The 18,562-nt window shown below is 41.6% G+C and overlaps 2 protein-coding genes across 3 annotated transcripts in view; one reads left to right on the top strand and one right to left on the bottom strand.

Annotated features, from left to right (window-relative positions):
- Positions 1-6,806, bottom strand: part of ALDH1A2 (aldehyde dehydrogenase 1 family member A2) — a 55,336-nt gene extending 48,530 nt beyond the window's left edge. Inside the window, exon 1 of one of the 2 annotated variants that reach the window (XM_064456509.1) lies at positions 6,547-6,806. In XM_064456509.1, coding sequence (XP_064312579.1) covers positions 6,547-6,663 — 117 coding nt within the window. In that variant the 5' untranslated portion in view covers positions 6,664-6,806. The remainder of the gene's footprint in view (positions 1-6,546) is intronic. The other variant, XM_009515283.2, reaches the window with a different exon arrangement.
- Positions 6,807-18,067: 11,261 nt separating this feature from the next.
- AQP9 (aquaporin 9) overlaps positions 18,068-18,562 on the top strand; it is a 28,435-nt gene continuing 27,940 nt past the window's right edge. Inside the window, exon 1 of the mRNA XM_064456511.1 lies at positions 18,068-18,237. The gene's annotated coding sequence lies outside the window, so the exon portion shown is untranslated. The remainder of the gene's footprint in view (positions 18,238-18,562) is intronic.

Below are 18,562 nucleotides of genomic sequence, written 5' to 3' on the forward strand. Positions count from 1 at the left end.
ATGTGGATGGTTCTCTGTTCTGAAGTATTTTCCCATTTCAGTCCAACAAAGCTGGAATGTATTATGTTTCAAGGCATAAGGTAAAAATCTAGTTCACTAGGCTCTCTGGGAAAGGAACAACCTTCAAGTGAACAAGGATGAAGTCTTTTTTTTGTCAGTTGGAGAGTATTTCAGCAATGCTATTGCAGCAATGCTCTGATGCATCATACTTTTAGTAATGAAGTGCTCCTACATTTAAAGCTTAATTACACTCCGTAACATAAAATTGATGTGTTGCATTCATGTCACAAAGGTAGAACACTATTAAAAGTAACAGAAATGCTGCTCAGTAGAAATATGGTTTTAGACAAATTCCTAAATACATAACTTGTGTTTTGGAGAGAAGCCAATTTGGTGTATGCAGTCTGAACAGGAATTCCTCTGTTAATCTGAGTAAGCACGAAAGTAATGAATGATTGGGCCCTTAGATGGCTATCATGTTTTAGACTTCATCTTTCTCCACATAATACTTAGTAGTAAGCCTTCACATAGGTATTTATCGACTTATTTGTGCTTGAGTAGGGATGCTAGCGCTTGTTTGAGGATTTCTCACTAGGGGACTGCACAGAACTGCAACTTTCTGAAGATTTTTTTTTAAAACCTTTACACGTCTGTGCTTATGTTACATTTACATAGCGTCCTTATAACGTTGTCTCTGTATAAATGCATTTTTTGTCTCCCATTTCTCTCAGGTGAATTAAAGTTGACGTTTTGGTTACTTGTTTCAGAGAGTGAATTCTGCCGTAAAAAAAATAAATAGCAAAATGTTACAGTTCAGTCTTAGGAAAGATAGCTGCAAAACTGTAAAAGAAGAAATGTGACATATGCAGGATCTGACTAAGAATTTATGATATGGACCACTGAACTCATCTTTTGTCATTTATCTCTGTAAACCTGCAAGATTTGTTGGAATATAGTTAGTCAAATGAGGAGCCAAGATGAATCAGTGGATACAATTTATTTAGACTTTAAAAAGGCTTTTGATGATAAAGTCCTTAGCAAGAGGCTATTAAGGAAAGTTAGTAACCATATGGTGAAAGATAAAGTCCTGCCATGGATTAAAAAGTGGTTAAGAGATAAGATAAAAAGACTGGAAATAAATGGATAATTCTCCCTGGAAAGAGGTTAATAGCAAGGTGTCCCTTCATTATTGTGACTAGCAATTGATATCTTGGTTCACCTGCTTTTGCAGATAATTAATAGTAAGGTACATAGTTTTCAGATGAAATTATTCAGATTAATCAGCCTACTGAAGAACATATCACTAGGGCTGAAGTTAAAAGGCATTTGGGCAACTCAAGGGTAGATGAAATTTACCAAAGGTAGTAAATGCAAAGCAAAGCCCATTGGAAGGAAGGGTTCAAATTACTTTTAGATGCTGGTATGTTCCCAATGACTTGCAATGCCTATGGACAGCTTACTGAAGGCAACTGTTAATGTGCACGGTAAAGAAGGGAAGACAAATGGATACAGTGGTTCCATTGTGTGGTGCTCCCAGGCACAAAGCAGTTTATAGCAGTGAATAACTTCAAACTGACAGAGCCCATTAAGGTCTGTGGGGAACAATTCTGCGTGGACAGGGAGATGGACAGAGATGAGCAAGAATTTTTGGACTGTTGGGATTTTATCAGAAAATGCAGATACATCAAGAAATTTAATATGGAGATGTACCAGGATTGGTGAAGTTCTGTGGGGAATGTTTCTGAATGGAATGGAAAATTAAAAAGGGTTTTTTGGTTTTTTTAAATGTCAGAATGAAGGTGTGCATTCAAGACACATTACCCCAACTCAGTAGTCCTACAGTTAGGGCCAATGCCTAGAGAGCCATAGATCTTGGATCAAATCCTTGCTCTGTCCAACATCGTGAGTATTCTTGGAGCAAGGACCTGAATCCTGCATTTCCTCCATAAGGGTCCTGCCCACTGGGCTATCGAGTTGATATCTCTCAAGCCTCATAAATACTTACAAGTGAATTATCCAACAGGAGAGAATGTGAGACTGTTTCCAAGGATAGCCAAGGGTGAATAGCATCCAAAACTGGGACCTATCCACCGTCAGAAAGTAGGGATCCGTATTCAGGTTTCTGCCTTGTTTGTTTCAGAGCAGGAGTATGAATTTGACTGCTCTTCAACTCAGGCAAATGCTCTGATTATTACTGACCTTCTGGTTTTGCCGTGCAAATAATTATATGCATCTTTTGTACTGGAATACGTGAAATCATAAACATCTTTGCAAAGATAAGAAAAACACGAATTGCATAGCTCTTTTCTTTCAGTGTACCATCTGACCATATAGACCGGACAAAGAGAAGAAAATTTCCTGCTAGCCAGCAATATAGTATTGTACATCTTGATGCATTAAGCCAGTTTGCATTTTCAGTTTAAAGATTCAGTCGTTCCCTAAAGATTCAGCACAGTAAGAAGTCACTGCTACAATAGTTACCTACTCAGTAATATAGCAGTTATCTGCAGTAGTTATCTAGTTGTTGCCAGTTTCTGTATTTTTAATGCTTTTGAATTAACAAGGCTATAGTAGCTGTATTGGAGCTAAGCAAAGGCAGGGGACTGGATATGCATAAGACTACAATTGTTTCTTGATCCCTCATACAAAACCTGGGTAAACTGGGTTTGTGCAGAAGACCTTAAAGGTTTGGGAGGAAAGAAAGAATCCTATATTAAGACTGTTAATTGGAAAGAAGTCCATAAATAGTCTGCAATTCCTATATGGGTTGATGGATTGTAATACTACCTACAAAGTATGAACACACGAGAAGATAATTCAAACTGTAGATTTAAACAACATTAGATCTAAATACAGTATATACCCTAAAACTTGATATATAATGATACAGAGGGACATATCTAGTGTCAGCATCAGATGCTGAAGTGTTCCGCAAAGGGGAACACTTGTGTGACTTACTAAAACCACTATGAAAATACTTTGCAAAGCAGATTTGATTATACCATAACAAAAGGATAGCCACATCCTGCAAACACCTTTAGCCCCTCAGAGATAGCAGGAGGAAAATGCTGCAAAGGGCTTAATCCATTGGGCTGATTCCATGTCTGCTGTCAGATACTTGGGAGATGCTCAAGTCTCAGGAGGGAGAATGAAGTTTTGTAAGAGCATGAAAGAAGGAGGCATCAACATAATACTAAGCTGAGAACCCTCTAGTCACCCTCAGAGGCTATCAGGTTCTTACAGCCATCAACTCGGGGGTGCTTCCTGTGCAGAACATGCTAATAACGTGTCCTTACTGGACATCATGCTACAACTTGTCTCACACATCTGATATTTCTGGAGCAGCCTATTCTGGGAGACTTTCTTGCATGAAGTTGATATTTGTAGAAATATGACTTGTTGCCAGGTAGAGGGCTGGATCCCCTTCCTACCTACATGATCCCTTCCGTGTGGAGCACAGCATTGCCAACATGCTCCTGACAAGTCTGAGGAGGGCTTGCTGTGCCACAGGGCCGCAGAATAACCTAATTCCATGCAATACTGGAAGATCGCCCATTCTGCAGATGCAATCCCTCTCCAAATGTTGATGTTAAGAAGTAGAGAATTAAGAACTCATCACAATGAAAAGAGAGATAATCTTGCATGTAGCAGTTTTAGTACTTGCTAACCACACAGCAAAACTTTACCCTGCATGCTTGAACACTCATCTTCATGTCTGGCTTACATCCTGTTCATCAATTCTTACTACACACATCTGAAATGCTTTTCACAGAGACCACACCAAGGTATTAGAAAACTGGGAAAAATATTTCTAATGGCTGTTTTTTAAAAGAGCATAGGCTGACTCCCAGTATTGAAGTCACAATAGATACTGCTGCACATCTTACATGAAAACATGTCATCGTGTAATTTTCGGCACTAATTAAATATAATTTTTCTGACCAACGAAAAACTACATTGCCTCTGCGTGCTATATCAGGTCTACCAGTCAGAAGGACTTAACACACGGTTTTCTGCTCACTTCATTAAAGCTACAAGAGCAATATTTCACAAGTTTCAGTAATTCTGCTAAATAATTGAATACATGAAAATTACATGGGTAGTATTTCTTTTACCTATGTTCTTGGAAGGAGCTTTCATAGCAATTCCAAGGATAATGTACTGTTTTAAAGATTAATGAATAATAATGTACATTTTTCCAGCACATATTACAAATCTTTTACAAATCTCCTTTAGGGACTCCTGGAATTTTAACATGTTCTATCCTAACCCTAATGGCCTTTTTCCCAATTTTAGAATTCCAGAAATGGAATTTAGTTGGCAAAACATATTTTAAATTACTTCACTTCATTTAAATGTTCAAAGGTACCTCTATTTTTCATACAGAATTAACTCCCAAATGGTTAAGATTTTACATTCAGAGACAGCTGTAATAAGCACTTCAAGAATTCTGTGTCCTGGTTCTGTATTTAAAATTCTCAGCTAACAAGCAGAAGAGAGGCTGCTAGGAATGCTTACAGATGTCTGATGTTATAAGGTTTGGGGCTGTTGTTTTTTTTTTTTCCTTTGCTAAAGTGCTTTAGTCCAATGTTATTTACTGTTTATGGAAGTTGTCATTTAAGACATGAAATGACCACTCCTCCAAAAGAATGAATCAAGTTACAATCCATAATTTCATTTTTTACTGTTTTTCTTTGTAATAGGTGGGAAAGTGGATCCTGGATAAAAGTCCTGCCCAAGACAAGACTCCAAGCTGAAGACTCCAATTATCTATAAATCACTTGTGTTTCCTGGAAAGAAAGAGAAAAAGGAGGAAAAAGCGAGACAGACAGAAAAACAGAGACAGAGGATATGCCAAGTGAAATACTCGATACCTGTCCTAACTCAAATTTCTCTCAGAAGCAACAGGGAGTTTCCTGATATCTCAAAACAAAGCTTAGAAGAAACATATTGCCGTTGCTTTTGTCTTAATATTGAAATAAAATAACTTTCTTTTATTTGTTCTGTTAGTATAAAATGTGTAACATCTTACATGTTTCTGACATGATGGCACTACATATTCTGAATTATTAAAGGTTACTGTCAAGCTTACATTGTCACAGATAGGAAGATATGATTGCTGATGACTGTTACCTTTTCAAAGATTTTTAGAACCAATGCTCCAGTTGTAGAGCAGAGAAGCACAAGTACCCTTATTCTGCAAACCAAATATAATACTACTCTCAAGTATTATCCACCGAACACTCTGAAAGCATATTTTACACTGAAACCAGCAATAAACAAAATTCATGCCAAATACTATTTGAACAGTATGATTGCTCCCAAAGTGTAACACCACACCAAATAACTACACTCCTTATTTAAATTATTTTCAAAGAAATTCTATGCAAGAAACCATATGCATCTTTTAATTTGCATGTTGCAGTTTACATTGAAATGTAATGAAATTAAAATAGTTGACTTTCCTCTGAAACATTCTTCTAGAACATGGAATTACTGTAACAAATTAGAAGACAAATTAGTTTTGGCATCCGCTTAAAAAAGAGAAAAGATGAAAGCTTTTAAAGTGATGATATAGAGGAAAAAATTACACTATATCAGTGAAAATAAGTTTCCTATCAGCTTTGAAGCTCCTGAAGTTGTATTTCCAGTAGATAAAAATGTTATCACCTTTTTCCAGTGCTGATATGCTTATTTTCCTATTAAGTTACTCAGTAATTAGAAACAATCTGACACATTGTAATCTGTTTATACATTTGAAACTTCTCCAAGAAATAGGAAAACATTCTTTGACTAAAGAGACTAAAGATGCAAAGATTCAAAATACATAAACTAATTTAAAAATTCAAGTTGCATTTACAAACGACTGTTCTTAAAGCCTATTTCAATTGACAAAAACAATTCAGTCCCATAATACACCATAGAATACCAGCAGATTTTTCTGCATTGACGCAATGGGTTTGCTCCTAACCCGCTCTTTATGAAAATCAGTCTTAAAGGTTAGTAGGAAAGAATATGCCCTCTCACAATATTGTTCAAGGGTGTATTCAAGTATCACGGAAGTTCGTAGAGACCTGTTCCAGTGCTGTAACAACCTAGTAGCACTGAGTCCTCCAGGAACTGTAAGAAGTCCCTTGGGCACACAGGGTAATTCAAGAACGAAAACATTTTTATTTTCTGATTGAGATATACAGGTATGTATAGCAACTTCCTCTGAAGTACATGAAAAGCAGCTGAAACATATTCGAGAACTACTGATTTTACACTGAAAATAAACACCAACAGCTCTGTAGAAAATACTACGTTTAAAGAGAAGTGTCAAAGCCAGTCCCAACAGATCTAATTTGCTTTTTTATTATCCTGTGTTTTTTCAGACAATTACAGGGTAAAAAATCTGTTTCCTTTATTACAGATTCAAGGCAGTCTTTTAGTAGTTTATCTCTACGCTCCAGTTGGTTAGGGCAGAATGAAACTGATTTTAAGCAAAATCCCTCCTTTGGAGGGAAAGCATAAATTTCCCTGCCAGAACAAATTAACACAACTTACCTTGGTGTATTTGATTTCAAGGTTGAGAGTGGGAGAAGGCAGCAGATGCAGAGATGCCATCAGAGCTGCAGGATCTGCCTTCACCTCCCCTGGCATCTCAATTTTACTGGAAGTCATAGTCTTGGGGGTGGGGGGGGGGTGGGGGGGTGTTTATAGTACCACTGAGCCCCCCGCTCTGACCTGATGTTGTGTTTTGGGATCGTTTCCCCCCCCCCCCACCCACCCCCCCCACCCCCGCAGACCAGCGCCGAAGATGTTGCTCTCGCCTGCTGTATATAGGCAGGTGTCAAGCCGCGTCTCTTCTTATTGGACATGGGGGCAGGGGCAAGGGGGCAGGTCCGTCCTACCTAGGGCGAGAGCGGCACAGCCCCGTCACTCGCGCGGCGCAGCCGCCCCACAGAGTATCCCCGGCCCCCGCCTCCTGGCCTGGCCGCCGGGGATTCCCCGTGCTGCCCCGTGGGTGGACGGAGCAGCCGGGCGCAGGGCGCTGCGTGCCGCCCGGGGAGCTAGGCTGCGGAACCCGGTCCGCGGCAGCGGGGGGTGCCACTGAAACTGTCGTGTTCCCCCTCGTCTCCCCCGTGCCGGACGGGGAGGCACCGCCCTGCCCGGGGCATCCCGTGTGGACCCCTGGCAGCCCCAGCCCTGGCCCCGGCAGGGGGGCAGCGCCGGGGGAGGCCGGGCCGCGTTCGGGAAGCCCTGGCGGGGTAGAGGGGTGGCCCCGGGGCTCGCCGGCGGCATTGCCTCACAGCGCGGCCGCGGGCGACCGGCCCCTCCTCGGGCGCAGAGCCACCGGCGGGGCGGAGGCGGCCAGGCACAGCGGGGCTGGAGGCACCTCACGGGCCCAAGGCCGAGGCGCGGTGGGGGCGCGGGGCCGCTCCGCCTGCGGGTCAGCGCGTCCGTCCCACCTCCCCGGGGCTCCACCGCCGCCCGCTCTCCCGGCCCGGGGCTCTGCGCTGCACCTGGCGGCCGTCCCGCTGCCCTCCCCCGCTCTCCCGTCACCCCCGCCAGCTCTGCTCGCGGCGCGCCCGCTGCTCCCTGCATCGGCTTGGGTTTTTTTTTTCCGGTAACCGACATCGAAGTGGCCTCGCGTCCCCGGCGGCAGGGACGGGCGGGCGGGCAGCACCCCTCGCACCGGCCCTACCTGCCCCACCGGCGGCGCCATCCCTGTCCGCCTGCTGCCCCCTGCCGGCGGCGCGCCCGCCACCGCCCGCCGCTACGGCAGGGGGCCCCCGCCGCGCGCCGCCACCGCCCGCGCCCCTCACCTCGCTCGTCGCCCCACAGCGACGTCTCCGCGCGGGCTGCGCGGCGGCACCGTGGTTCCTGCCGTACTGCCCGCCGCAGCGCGCTCGAGCTCCGCCCCCGCCAGGCACTGGCTCCCCTGCAGGCCGGCCGCACTGGGTGCGCCCCTTGCCCTACTGCCCTGGCAGGCCCGCGCTGCCGTAGGGGTGCGAGCGCCCTTCCCCTATGTATGCGGGGCACTTCCACAAAGTGGCGTTCTCTCTTGCCCGGGGTTTCTCTGTACCCCTTTCCTCGCTTCCCCTTGCAAGGCCCCACACTAATCCCTTCGGTTATGGGCCGTGCAGTCGTGTCTCTCCTCCTTCCTGTGCAACAGTCTCCCATCTTCCAGTGTGGGGGCACTGAACCCTGCAGCCCCTCCCGTTGCCGATGGTGCATGGCCACGGGCCGTGTGGAAGTGCAGAGGCCTGGGACTGTTTCCAAATTCCTCTCAGGCAAGAAAGCAACCAGGAGGAGCAGGTGCTCACTGCCAGGGCACATCCTGCAACCCAGCTGTGGCTTCCTCTTTTTTTGAAAGTTCTTTGCAAAAGGAAGAGGCCTAAGGGGGAGAATAATTTGTTCAAGCAATGGCCACCTGTTCCCAGCTGTTGCTTTTTGGGGGTGCCCTCTTAGTGGGAGGCCACATCATGCAAGAGGTTGGGCATGCAATACAGTGGGTAAATGGGAAGTCAACAGCCAAGTAGAGCAAGATGCTACTACTCACGGTCTCAGACTGATCACATGTGGCGCAAGCAACACATGTGCGGTGGACATCTGTCCTAGCTTGCTGGATCACAGGTGGCTTGAGCGTGCACTGACTGGGCTGATGGATGTTAGAAATTTATGGTCAAAGCCCTACACTCTCTCTGGTCAAAACTTCTAGGCAGAAAACATGAAGCCCAGACCATTTTTGTTGCTTTAAGCAAAATCAATAAAGTTCTGCTTACTGATGCAAGCATTGCCAACATTTTGAAACCAATTAGATGTCATGTTTTGAAGTTAGCATGCTGTAGATAGATAAACAGAGAAAGGACACCAAAACATGCAGCTGTCTAAAGTGGGCAAAACAAAGCAGCAAGAAATATACCATGGGACCTTTCTATTGACCTAATCAAGAATAAACAACAGGATCTGGCCATGTTTTGATTTTGTTACATTTTCCATGTGTTGATTCCATGTATATTCCTTGTTCTGTGTTTTACAAGTTCATGGACAATTGAAAAGACTGTCCCAGCATTCTCTTAGTGTTCTACAGGAGAATGGGACAAAGGTTGCTTCTGCACAGACAGGCAGCACAAGATACAGAGTGCCATTGAAGTCATTTCAGGGTTAACATGCATATTTCAGTAAATTTCCTGCTCAATAATGAAGGTGAAGACTGCAGATTTTGCTTTCTCTCATTTTTCATCTTTTTTTCCCCCCTGACAGAGGAAATGGATCTATAATACTGTGCTGTAATGTGACATGCAGAGCTGTCAAACTGTGACACTTGGGATGAGTGAGATTTCTAAACGTCAGAAATTCAATTTTTAATGGCACACTGGCAACACAGACCTAACACTTCATCACAAGGATGACACCTTCTAAAAGCTGTTTTAAAATAAATCAGAGTGGGGATGTGCTCCTTCAAAAGGGGACTGCATTTAAACAAGTTTCAGGAATGAGGAAACCGTATAACAGTTTCATTATTAAATCAAGTCAATAAAGTTCAGGACATTTTGGTGAGAAAGGCTTCCAGTGCATGTGGAGGTACAGTTCAAACCCACACAATCTGGAGCTACTTAAGATCCATTAACTACTTGTCGTACAAACCACGTTCCTCTTACATCTAAAAACAATTCAGTTTGCAAAAGCACTTGGACCTGGCCACCTGCAGACTAACTGCTACCTACACCTCGTTGGCATTCCCCAAATGGAGAATGGCACTGCATTTACCACGCTGCAGGCTCCTGGTCTATAGCCAGCTTCAGAGGGCTCCGCAAGAGAATATGGTGGACATGTGCTGTTGCTCTTCTGAACAGCAAGTGACCAACCAGCATCTGGGAAGACAATGATGCAGGCCTTAGTGCCAAGACCCCAAGTGGGTTCTTCCGAGTATAACTATAGCTTTGCCAAAGAGAATTAAGACCAAGGCCTGCACTGCTATGTTGGACACACTGATGAATCCAGCTTGATGAGCTGCTTCAGTGATTCAGTACTACACTGGCTACTTTATGATAACATATCACGGCTTCAAATAGTGCACGTGAATATTAATATTTAACGCAACTTGTTTGTGGAAGGGATTACTACCCTTATTGCCTTGGACGTTAGGACAATAACTCAGTAATAACAATGAAAACAGATATAAACTAATTAATCTGTGAAAGAGAAAAAGTGAGTCCAACAATTGGCAAGAAGAGAAAGAACAGAAACAATACCCTAGGTTCAGCCTGAGTTCTGCAGTCCCAAAACACCTACATATGGCAGAGAAACCACTTGTTCTTATTGCAGCCCTGTAGTTTCTGGGGTTTTTTGGTGAATTGACAATACTAAATCAACTGGCAATTAAGTCAGACTGGCTTATTTTCTCTCACATGAATGGGTTTTAATTAAACTGCTACTTAGACAGCAAATCAGGAAACAAATATGTTCTGTTTCACATCATAACGACAAAGATATTACTGTCTTCACACTTTGTGAAGAAATGGCTGTCAAAAATATGAAGAACAACCAAGTGACTGTTTCATACGTCAGTGTTAGAATTTAGGCTAGTGTGTAGCCAAGATCAAAATAATTCCCAAAGAGTTTTATTTTTATATTTAGAGCAATCTGGATGTATAATTTGAAGAAATACCTTTCTTTCATTTACAAGTCTCAATTTCTCCACCCACCTCCAGCCACTGGTATTATTTATAGATAAGGACATAGAGGTTGCTTATGCAAACACCATCTGATGGAAACAAGACCTTTTGTAGCTAGAAAGGGTGCAAAAGACAGAGCTGTGACGTTGAAGACAATACAGGTGTAATTAAAGGATTCCTGGGTTGCTCAGTCAGAGCACTGGTATTTTTTCTGCTCTATACCGCTGAAGTATATTACCCTTTAAAGTACCCCATTGCCTAAAGTCATAAAACTAGGGGACTGGGTGAAACTATTTGTATCTCAAAGACCTCTTTTGAGCAGAATAGCTGTACCAAAGCATAAACTGATACACCACTGAAATGGACAGTGGCTACAGCAACTCCAGCAACACAGAGCTCTTTGTTCTTGCTACTTCAAATCTGTGACTATTTCTTATGCTCCTTAGTGAGCTCCAGACTCCAAGCACGTTGTCACACACATGAAGCAACTGAATCACATCATTCTGTCAGACACTTCCAGTGATTCATCTGAAGATCAACTTCAAACCCTGCCCCAAAATTATTTCAATCTGACCCATGAGTTCTTTTAAATATATATTTCTCTCAGCTGTCCTGCTACCATTTAGCAAGGATATCCCTGGTTCCTCATACAAAGCCAGTATTGACTGAGAGAGCCTAAGTCCTTGGTACCCTTCGCTTCCTGCCGCAGTAAATGTCCCTTCGTATTTCTCACAGGCTTTACAAATCACTTTTGAAAGAAAAATAGGGACAGAAAAGAAAGTTCCACTAAGTTTTTTTTAGCTCAGACTTCCACTTACAAAATCTGAACTTCATTTTCTGATATATACAGTAAAAGCTTCAGCCTCAGGTGTCCTATTTTAATTGCCTGCTATTTTCATTACTGACCAGGATGGCAGCAAATGCTCTTCAGGAAATACTTGTATTTTAATTTATCTGCAAACATAAATCACACATTATAGCACTTTTTTCCTCTAGGTTAATTGAATCAATTCTCTAAATGTCTCTAAGCCTGATCATTTGAAAGAGCCTCACTGTCTAAAATCGCTTAAGAATTATGTCCCTTGAATTGTGTGCAGGATGGTATCAGTCCTTGCTCCAGATAAAGATATTTTATCCAGATAAGGTAAAATATTGTTATACACATAAGCAATATTATCTGTAAAGCAACCCACAATCCTGTGATGATCCTATAAAATATTTTTTCAGAAAATTTTCAATTAGTTAATTTGAATTAGTTGTCTTAATATTATAAAGCTTAATAAGAATTGTTTAAGAATGAGTCTGAATATAATTTAAGTTCTAAAGAAACAAAAGAAAATCTACTTTTGTTTTCCTTATTTCTACATTACCTTTAACATAAAAAAATGCTGATAACAACAACAACCATTTTTATTACTGAAAATCCAGGAATGGCTAATGAAATGGCTAATGAAAAAAACTGGATTTACCATAATTTTTACTAAAAATTAGTCAAACGCATCAGTTTTCTTACCTGTGATACTGGCCATTTTATACCCAGTAGAACTGAAAATTGCTGCCATGGTAAATTCAGTCCTAAATTGAAACTCAAATTTAAGGATTTAAGCAAGCCACAAATAATTCAGTGACAGTGATAAAGCCAAATATGCTTGGAAAGACTGTCAGTGTTTGACTCTCTTTATAATTAGATCAGTTTCAAAAGTCACTATTATAGTTTAAGTTGACAGCTGAAATGTAGCATGTCCCTCACTAGGCTGTTGTGCAGCAGGCTGGTTCTGCTAGTTAGAGAGTGAGCCTGAGGTGCCATTCCTTTAGTCTGGGGACTTCCTGAGACCATCCAGCTCACAGCTGCTCCTCAGCTGGTCAACACCCTGTGCACGGCAATGCGCAGCAACGCACAACCATGGGGTGGTTTAGCCCACTCTCTGCAAAATAGCACCTGCCTTCTTCCACAGAGTATACATGGCAGAGAGTGACAGTGTCTCGGGAGAGTGCTGTAAAGAATGCATGCTGTTAACTGTGAAGTTATAGGCAATATGTTCTTGGCTATAGGGATTCTATTCTGAATTTAAATACATAAAAAACCTTTATATTTTGAATTTCTCTTCAATTTACCTGTTTGAATTTATTATTTGTAAAACACATCAAGCCTTAAATGGATTGACCTTCTGCTAATGTATATCACCTAATGAAAGGATGCAATTAACTAATTCATATCAGAATATTGCACTTTCCAGATCACATTTATCATCACTAAATGTGTGATCTAGTTTGCAAGTTTAAATTTTTTATTATTACCCTTTAAACTAAAGAAATAAGTCTTATATTTAATTACCTGAACTTACATATTCAATTAATAGCTTCATTATCTTAATGAATATAGGTGCTGCAGAGAAGTAACAAAAGATTGCTTCCTGGGTCTGCTCCTAAGTACACCTTATAAAGAGTCTTCCATGAACCTCAGAACAATTTTTTTGTTTAAAAAATCTTGATTGGGGAGTTCCAAAGGAACTGGGCCTGGCAATCTAATATTCCAATGCAGGGGCCTGAGATAAATTTATCATATATATTGTTAATATTTAATATGTAAAAGGAATCCCAGAAACAAAGCTTGTGTTTCTGAAAGACAGAGGATTTAAACATTTAAATGTGAATCATTCTTAATGAAAGGGAATTAAAAGAATGAGAAACAGGCAGACTGGCACCTCACCTACTAAAGGACAAGGAATGAGTTTGGAGCACGGAGGCAGAACAAACGCTCTTGCTGCAGGAGAGAGGGGACAAAGCATCAGAAACAGCAGCTCTTATAGAAAGCACTTCAACAGAGACACCAAATGTGGCTGGATAGCATCCTTGGGGGGCCACATCGAGTGGGATACAGCTGAAGGTAGGTGGGTTGGTGAGTCAGATGCAGAAAACATTGTCACTTTCCTGATGGCAATTAGGTTTCAGAACAATGAATGGGCCATCCTATTTAGCTCTTCTGTTTGTTTGCCAAACATGCTACTTGGCCTTTGTGTGTCAGTGGAGTCAAAGCTGCCATTAGCTTTCATGTTAAATCTCTTCTATTAGGTAGGCTCAGATTTCCTGCTCTTGACAACCCTACAGGTAACCATAATAAGTCTCAGGGTGTCTACTGCTATAGGGGGGGGTCTGTGCCCTGTAGAAACATGAAAGGTTTTGACAATGTATCGCATTTGGGTTAAAACATAGGGCTTAGATCACTGCAAAGCCCACTGGATACACTTTGAGGTTTTCTTCATGCTGCATGGATCTATTCACCAAGAAATCTTGTGTTTTTAATAGGAAAGCTGAATTTAAAATTTTTATCTCAATTTTGAGGTCTTTTTATGAAGAATTCAGAAGAGGAAATAATTATTTTAAAAAGAACAAGCTGTCAATAATCCTCCCTTACATTTACTTGCTGTATACATTAACTGTTAAAGAAAAGGGAATATACAAAAAACAAACCACAAAACCAAAAAGCAGGGAATTGGCTGCAACAAAGCATTTGTCTGTACTAAATTGATCTATTCCTAAAAAGCAAAACAGTCTTTTCCTGGATGCATTCAGAATGTCAGACCTGCCCATACTGTAACCTACCAGATAAGCTTATACTAGAACCGTATCCAGCACAATCAGAAGGATGCACAGCCTAGCACAGCAGATAACACTGGTGCACATAACCATCTGTACGGCATTTCCCTAACACTTTTGCATTTTGCCAGAACTGACAGTCCTGTCACAGAGCCCTTTGGTGTGGAATGTTATCTGTGCCCCACTATGCCAGTGCAGCTATCACAGAGATTAAACCAGCTTGGAAACTCTCAGAGCAATACACTATGCACAGACACGCCTGTACAACAAATTTTTAAACTTGCTATCATCAATTACATAACCATATACAGTATATACATGCATAGTAACATCAGTTATGCACTGAGGCCTGATGGTGGGCCCAGCCCATCAGGAACAAAGAAAAATTTTGGGTCCTGCTTTAGAGAAAGTACAATTTAATTCTCCCTGAAATCAGCGTCAGCACCAGCAGACTTCAACAAGCTTTGAATTGGGCCTTAAAGATCACTAGCAAAAAGCTTGAAAGACTCATATGTGGTGTGGTCTTGATCTCATGTTCATGACCTGGGCTGAAATGTTTTATCTGGACACTGAGATAGCAGAAACAGAGAAGAAAGAACAAAGTTCTCAAGGGGTCACCTCGTGTGCCCTGCTCCTCCTCCAAGGCGGGCTAAGCTAGACCTGAGCTGCATGTTGGAGATGTTTGCCCCCATGAGCATTTCTTCACCAGGGACTACAGCAGAAACAGAGTGATGATCAGAAAACACAGAACTAAAGAAATAGGGATGTTTATGTACTCAAAAATGTTAGAATGCTGATTTACAGTGCATTGATATCTTTGTCACCTGAATTTTTTTCTGAGTTCCCCAGCAGCAGGATCAATCCATAAAACAGAACCATGCAGCAGTTTCTGTATGAAAACATAAACATAAACTAGGCAAAGGCATTTGACAAGGGACATGAATTATAGTAGATGCACACATTCAGACTTTGTCTAATTCAACTACAATCAGTAGATTTAGACTTAAAAATTATTTGGCCCATATTATTACAATACAAAAAAAAATATATGGTGTATTTATAGCCTTGGTCTCTCCAGCTGTGTTAGTTTAGGTTTTATTACATCAGTAATAACAATTTATGTGATACTCTGAATAATGTGCTATTAAAAATTCAGTACAGTACATACTGTTACCCATGGGATTTAAACTGTGGGAGCTATGTGTATTAATCTCTACTTTGCTATTTCTGTAGAAGTGAAGATTATTGTCGTGGTTTAGCCGGCAGCTAAGCCCCACACAGTCGCTCGCTCACTCCCCCACCGGTAGATGGGGGAGAGAATCAGAAGGGTAACGCTCAGGGGTTGGGATAAGAACAGTTTAATAATTAAAATTAAAAGAAACAACAGTAGAAATGCAATGTAAAGGAGAACAACGAGAGGCGCAAAACCCCGGGGGAGGAGGGAAGGGAGGGGGGGAACGAACCGCCGAAACACACCGCACGCGCCGCAGCCGCCCGCCGACCCAGCGCCGCGCCGCCTCCGTGCTACCACTGCCCCTCCCTTAATATACTGGTCATGGTGTCACATGGTATGGAATGAACCTGCCATTGGCCAGTCGGGGTCAGCCGCCCCCACCATGGCCCTGCCCCTCCCAGCCCCCCCCGCCACGAGGCAGAGCGCGGGAAGCTGGAAAGGTAGGCGACCCCCACAGTGAGGAGAATTAACTCCTTCTCAGCCAAAACCAGCACAATTATTATAAAAAATGGTTAGGTTATATACACTGTATGAATTCCTGCTCTGCTTGAATCCAGGTGAAGAGAAGAAATAGTTCATTAAGACTGCCTTGGGGTAGGGTCCCAAAGGTCTTAGTCTTGCAATCTAAAGTTACACTGATTACATGTTCAAGCATGAACAATAATATCAGCATGCTTTTTGATGTCTTTGAAGAATGCCAATAGATTTGTGATGCATAACCTCCCTTAACAGAATCCATTTGATGCTTCTACAGAGTAACAGCTTTATCTGTGTGTCTGTTGATTTTATTCTTTACAACAGTTCTTCTATTTTCCTGGCATAGAAGCACATTGACAGTTTTGTACTTCCCATGATCACCCTTGGAGAACCCTTTTGAAAGGCCAGTGGATCAGTGGTACATTTCTTAAGTTCTATTTTGCTGGCATTAGGATCAAGTTCAGCCAAAAAACAACCCACTGGCACTAGCGCTTGAGTAGCTGAACATTTGAATCCCTTTGCAGACACGTTGCACAGCTTAAGTAATTAGTTACTGTTTAACTTACCAATTTCTCTTGAAGTCTTTCCTCCTGACACTTCATTTTAGGACGTCACGCTCCTAAACACCAAACCTAAAGTTTTTTTCTTTAGCAAGGCAAATAATTCTTTTAGTTTTTTAGTTGTAGAGTTAGCCACCATGAATACTTCTTCTATACTTACATTCTCTATAGTTTTTTTTACTGCCTTGCAGGAGTCTTCTGGTAATGGAATTTGGAAGTTTATATTATTACTTCCACATTTTTGTCAAAATCTTAAAACCTTTTCAGTCAGCTCTGTTGTAGCTCTACATTTAATATGACAAAGATTATGCTTTTTCTATGCTCCTTGCTTGTACACAACTTCCATTTTTGAAGGATGTCTGCATTTTCTTATCTCAGATGCCACAGCTGTTGATATTTATGGATGGCACTGCTGGTATCTTTACCATTATGACTCTGGGAGAGGGGCCCAGCTGAGGGAGACCAGCAGAAAATAGTAATCACAGTGTATTTCCTTTCCATTGTTCAACCAGGTGATGCACTGCATGTGACTAAAAGGCATCACATGGGTTTGTAATTAAGGTCAAAGATTTCATGGTGTTTATCTTTACATTTGACTTGCCTTTCTTGTAATACTACATACATATTTGTCAGATTTGGGAAATATCTTTAGAACCTCTTTCTGAATACAATGAAAGGAGAAACTTAATTCAAATTTTCTATGTTGCCCCCTTTTCTAATTGAAAATAATCCCAAAGTGTAGCAGTAACATTAGATTGCCAATTGTCAAAAGGTGTAAGGATTTGCCAAGGCAGCAATCATCTCATGTGTACTCTGTTCTTCTATACTTTCTTAGAGCATCTGCTTGAATCTGGTTATGGAACTGAGGAGGAACTTTGGTCTAACTTACCATCACAGTTCTTATTAATGGAGTTAAATCATGTAATTTCTATAAAGTATTGAAGAAAATCTGAAGAAAGGAAAGGTAAAAAATACATATTTGTGTCGGATCTCTACCTTGTGTCCTGCATCCTGTCTGTAAAGCCAGAAAATTGTTATAAGGAAGGCAACAAGATTTGGACAAATGAGTAGGGGTTAGTTTCTGATTTGTTATTGCCCTATTGTTACCTGAAACATAGTATTAATGCCTTCACACCTGTTTTGAGACTAAACTATGAGGGATCTGCAAACTACTTCATGAGGGAGACCTGCATCTGTGTAAGAGAAAGAACTGCTATGGACAAACAACTAAAGATTGCTTTCATAAACGTATGTGTTTATTTCTCATTTTCCTGGAAAAAGAGAAAGTGGTTTATCTCTTTCCTGCTGTAATGAATGACCTCCCTAGCATCCTCCCTCAGTTGTACTGTATACATAATTCTGAAAGACTCCTCTCACAAACATAATAAACATACAATTTAGCATGCTGTGATAATTAAGGTCCTGAATATCTTTGTTTTGCAGTGGTGCAGGGTAAAGGTTTTCAAACTGCTGTACACAGGCTATTTTCAGGGGCTTCTCAGAGGCAGCTCCCAGCTGCCTGTAGTGCAGGACCTGTAGCACTCCTACAACAGAGTGTGCCTGCTGCTGCATAGGTGCTCACCTGACTTGTGCAGCACCAGTACAGACGGATTCATCTAATTATCAGCTATGTGGCTTTCCGCAGGCCAGCATTTTCTGAACCAGCTAAAGGCAGAGTGGTATTTGAATGCACGGGTAGAGAAAGGTGAGTAAAAGGACATGGAGAAGCGGTTAAGGATTAAAATTGGGTTGTGGGGGTGAACTGGGAGGTTAAGGGATGAAACTGGTGGTGGTAAGGTGACTACAGCTGCAGGGAACATGCATTGGGCCCTAGCTTGAGACAAGGAAGAGCATGCTAAAACCATTCAAGACATGTAAGAGATTAAGAGCATAATATTTTTCTCTAGGAGGTCTAATTCTTTGACATATTCAGCAACTTCATGTCTTAAGACTATGGAAAATAATATAATGCTTCATATTGTAGCACCTATGCACTTTTAAGCTAAACATATTGGAGACATAGAGTCACT

This window comes from Phalacrocorax carbo, chromosome 7 (genome assembly GCF_963921805.1).
Source record: "Phalacrocorax carbo chromosome 7, bPhaCar2.1, whole genome shotgun sequence".
Classification (NCBI taxonomy): domain Eukaryota; kingdom Metazoa; phylum Chordata; class Aves; order Suliformes; family Phalacrocoracidae; genus Phalacrocorax; species Phalacrocorax carbo.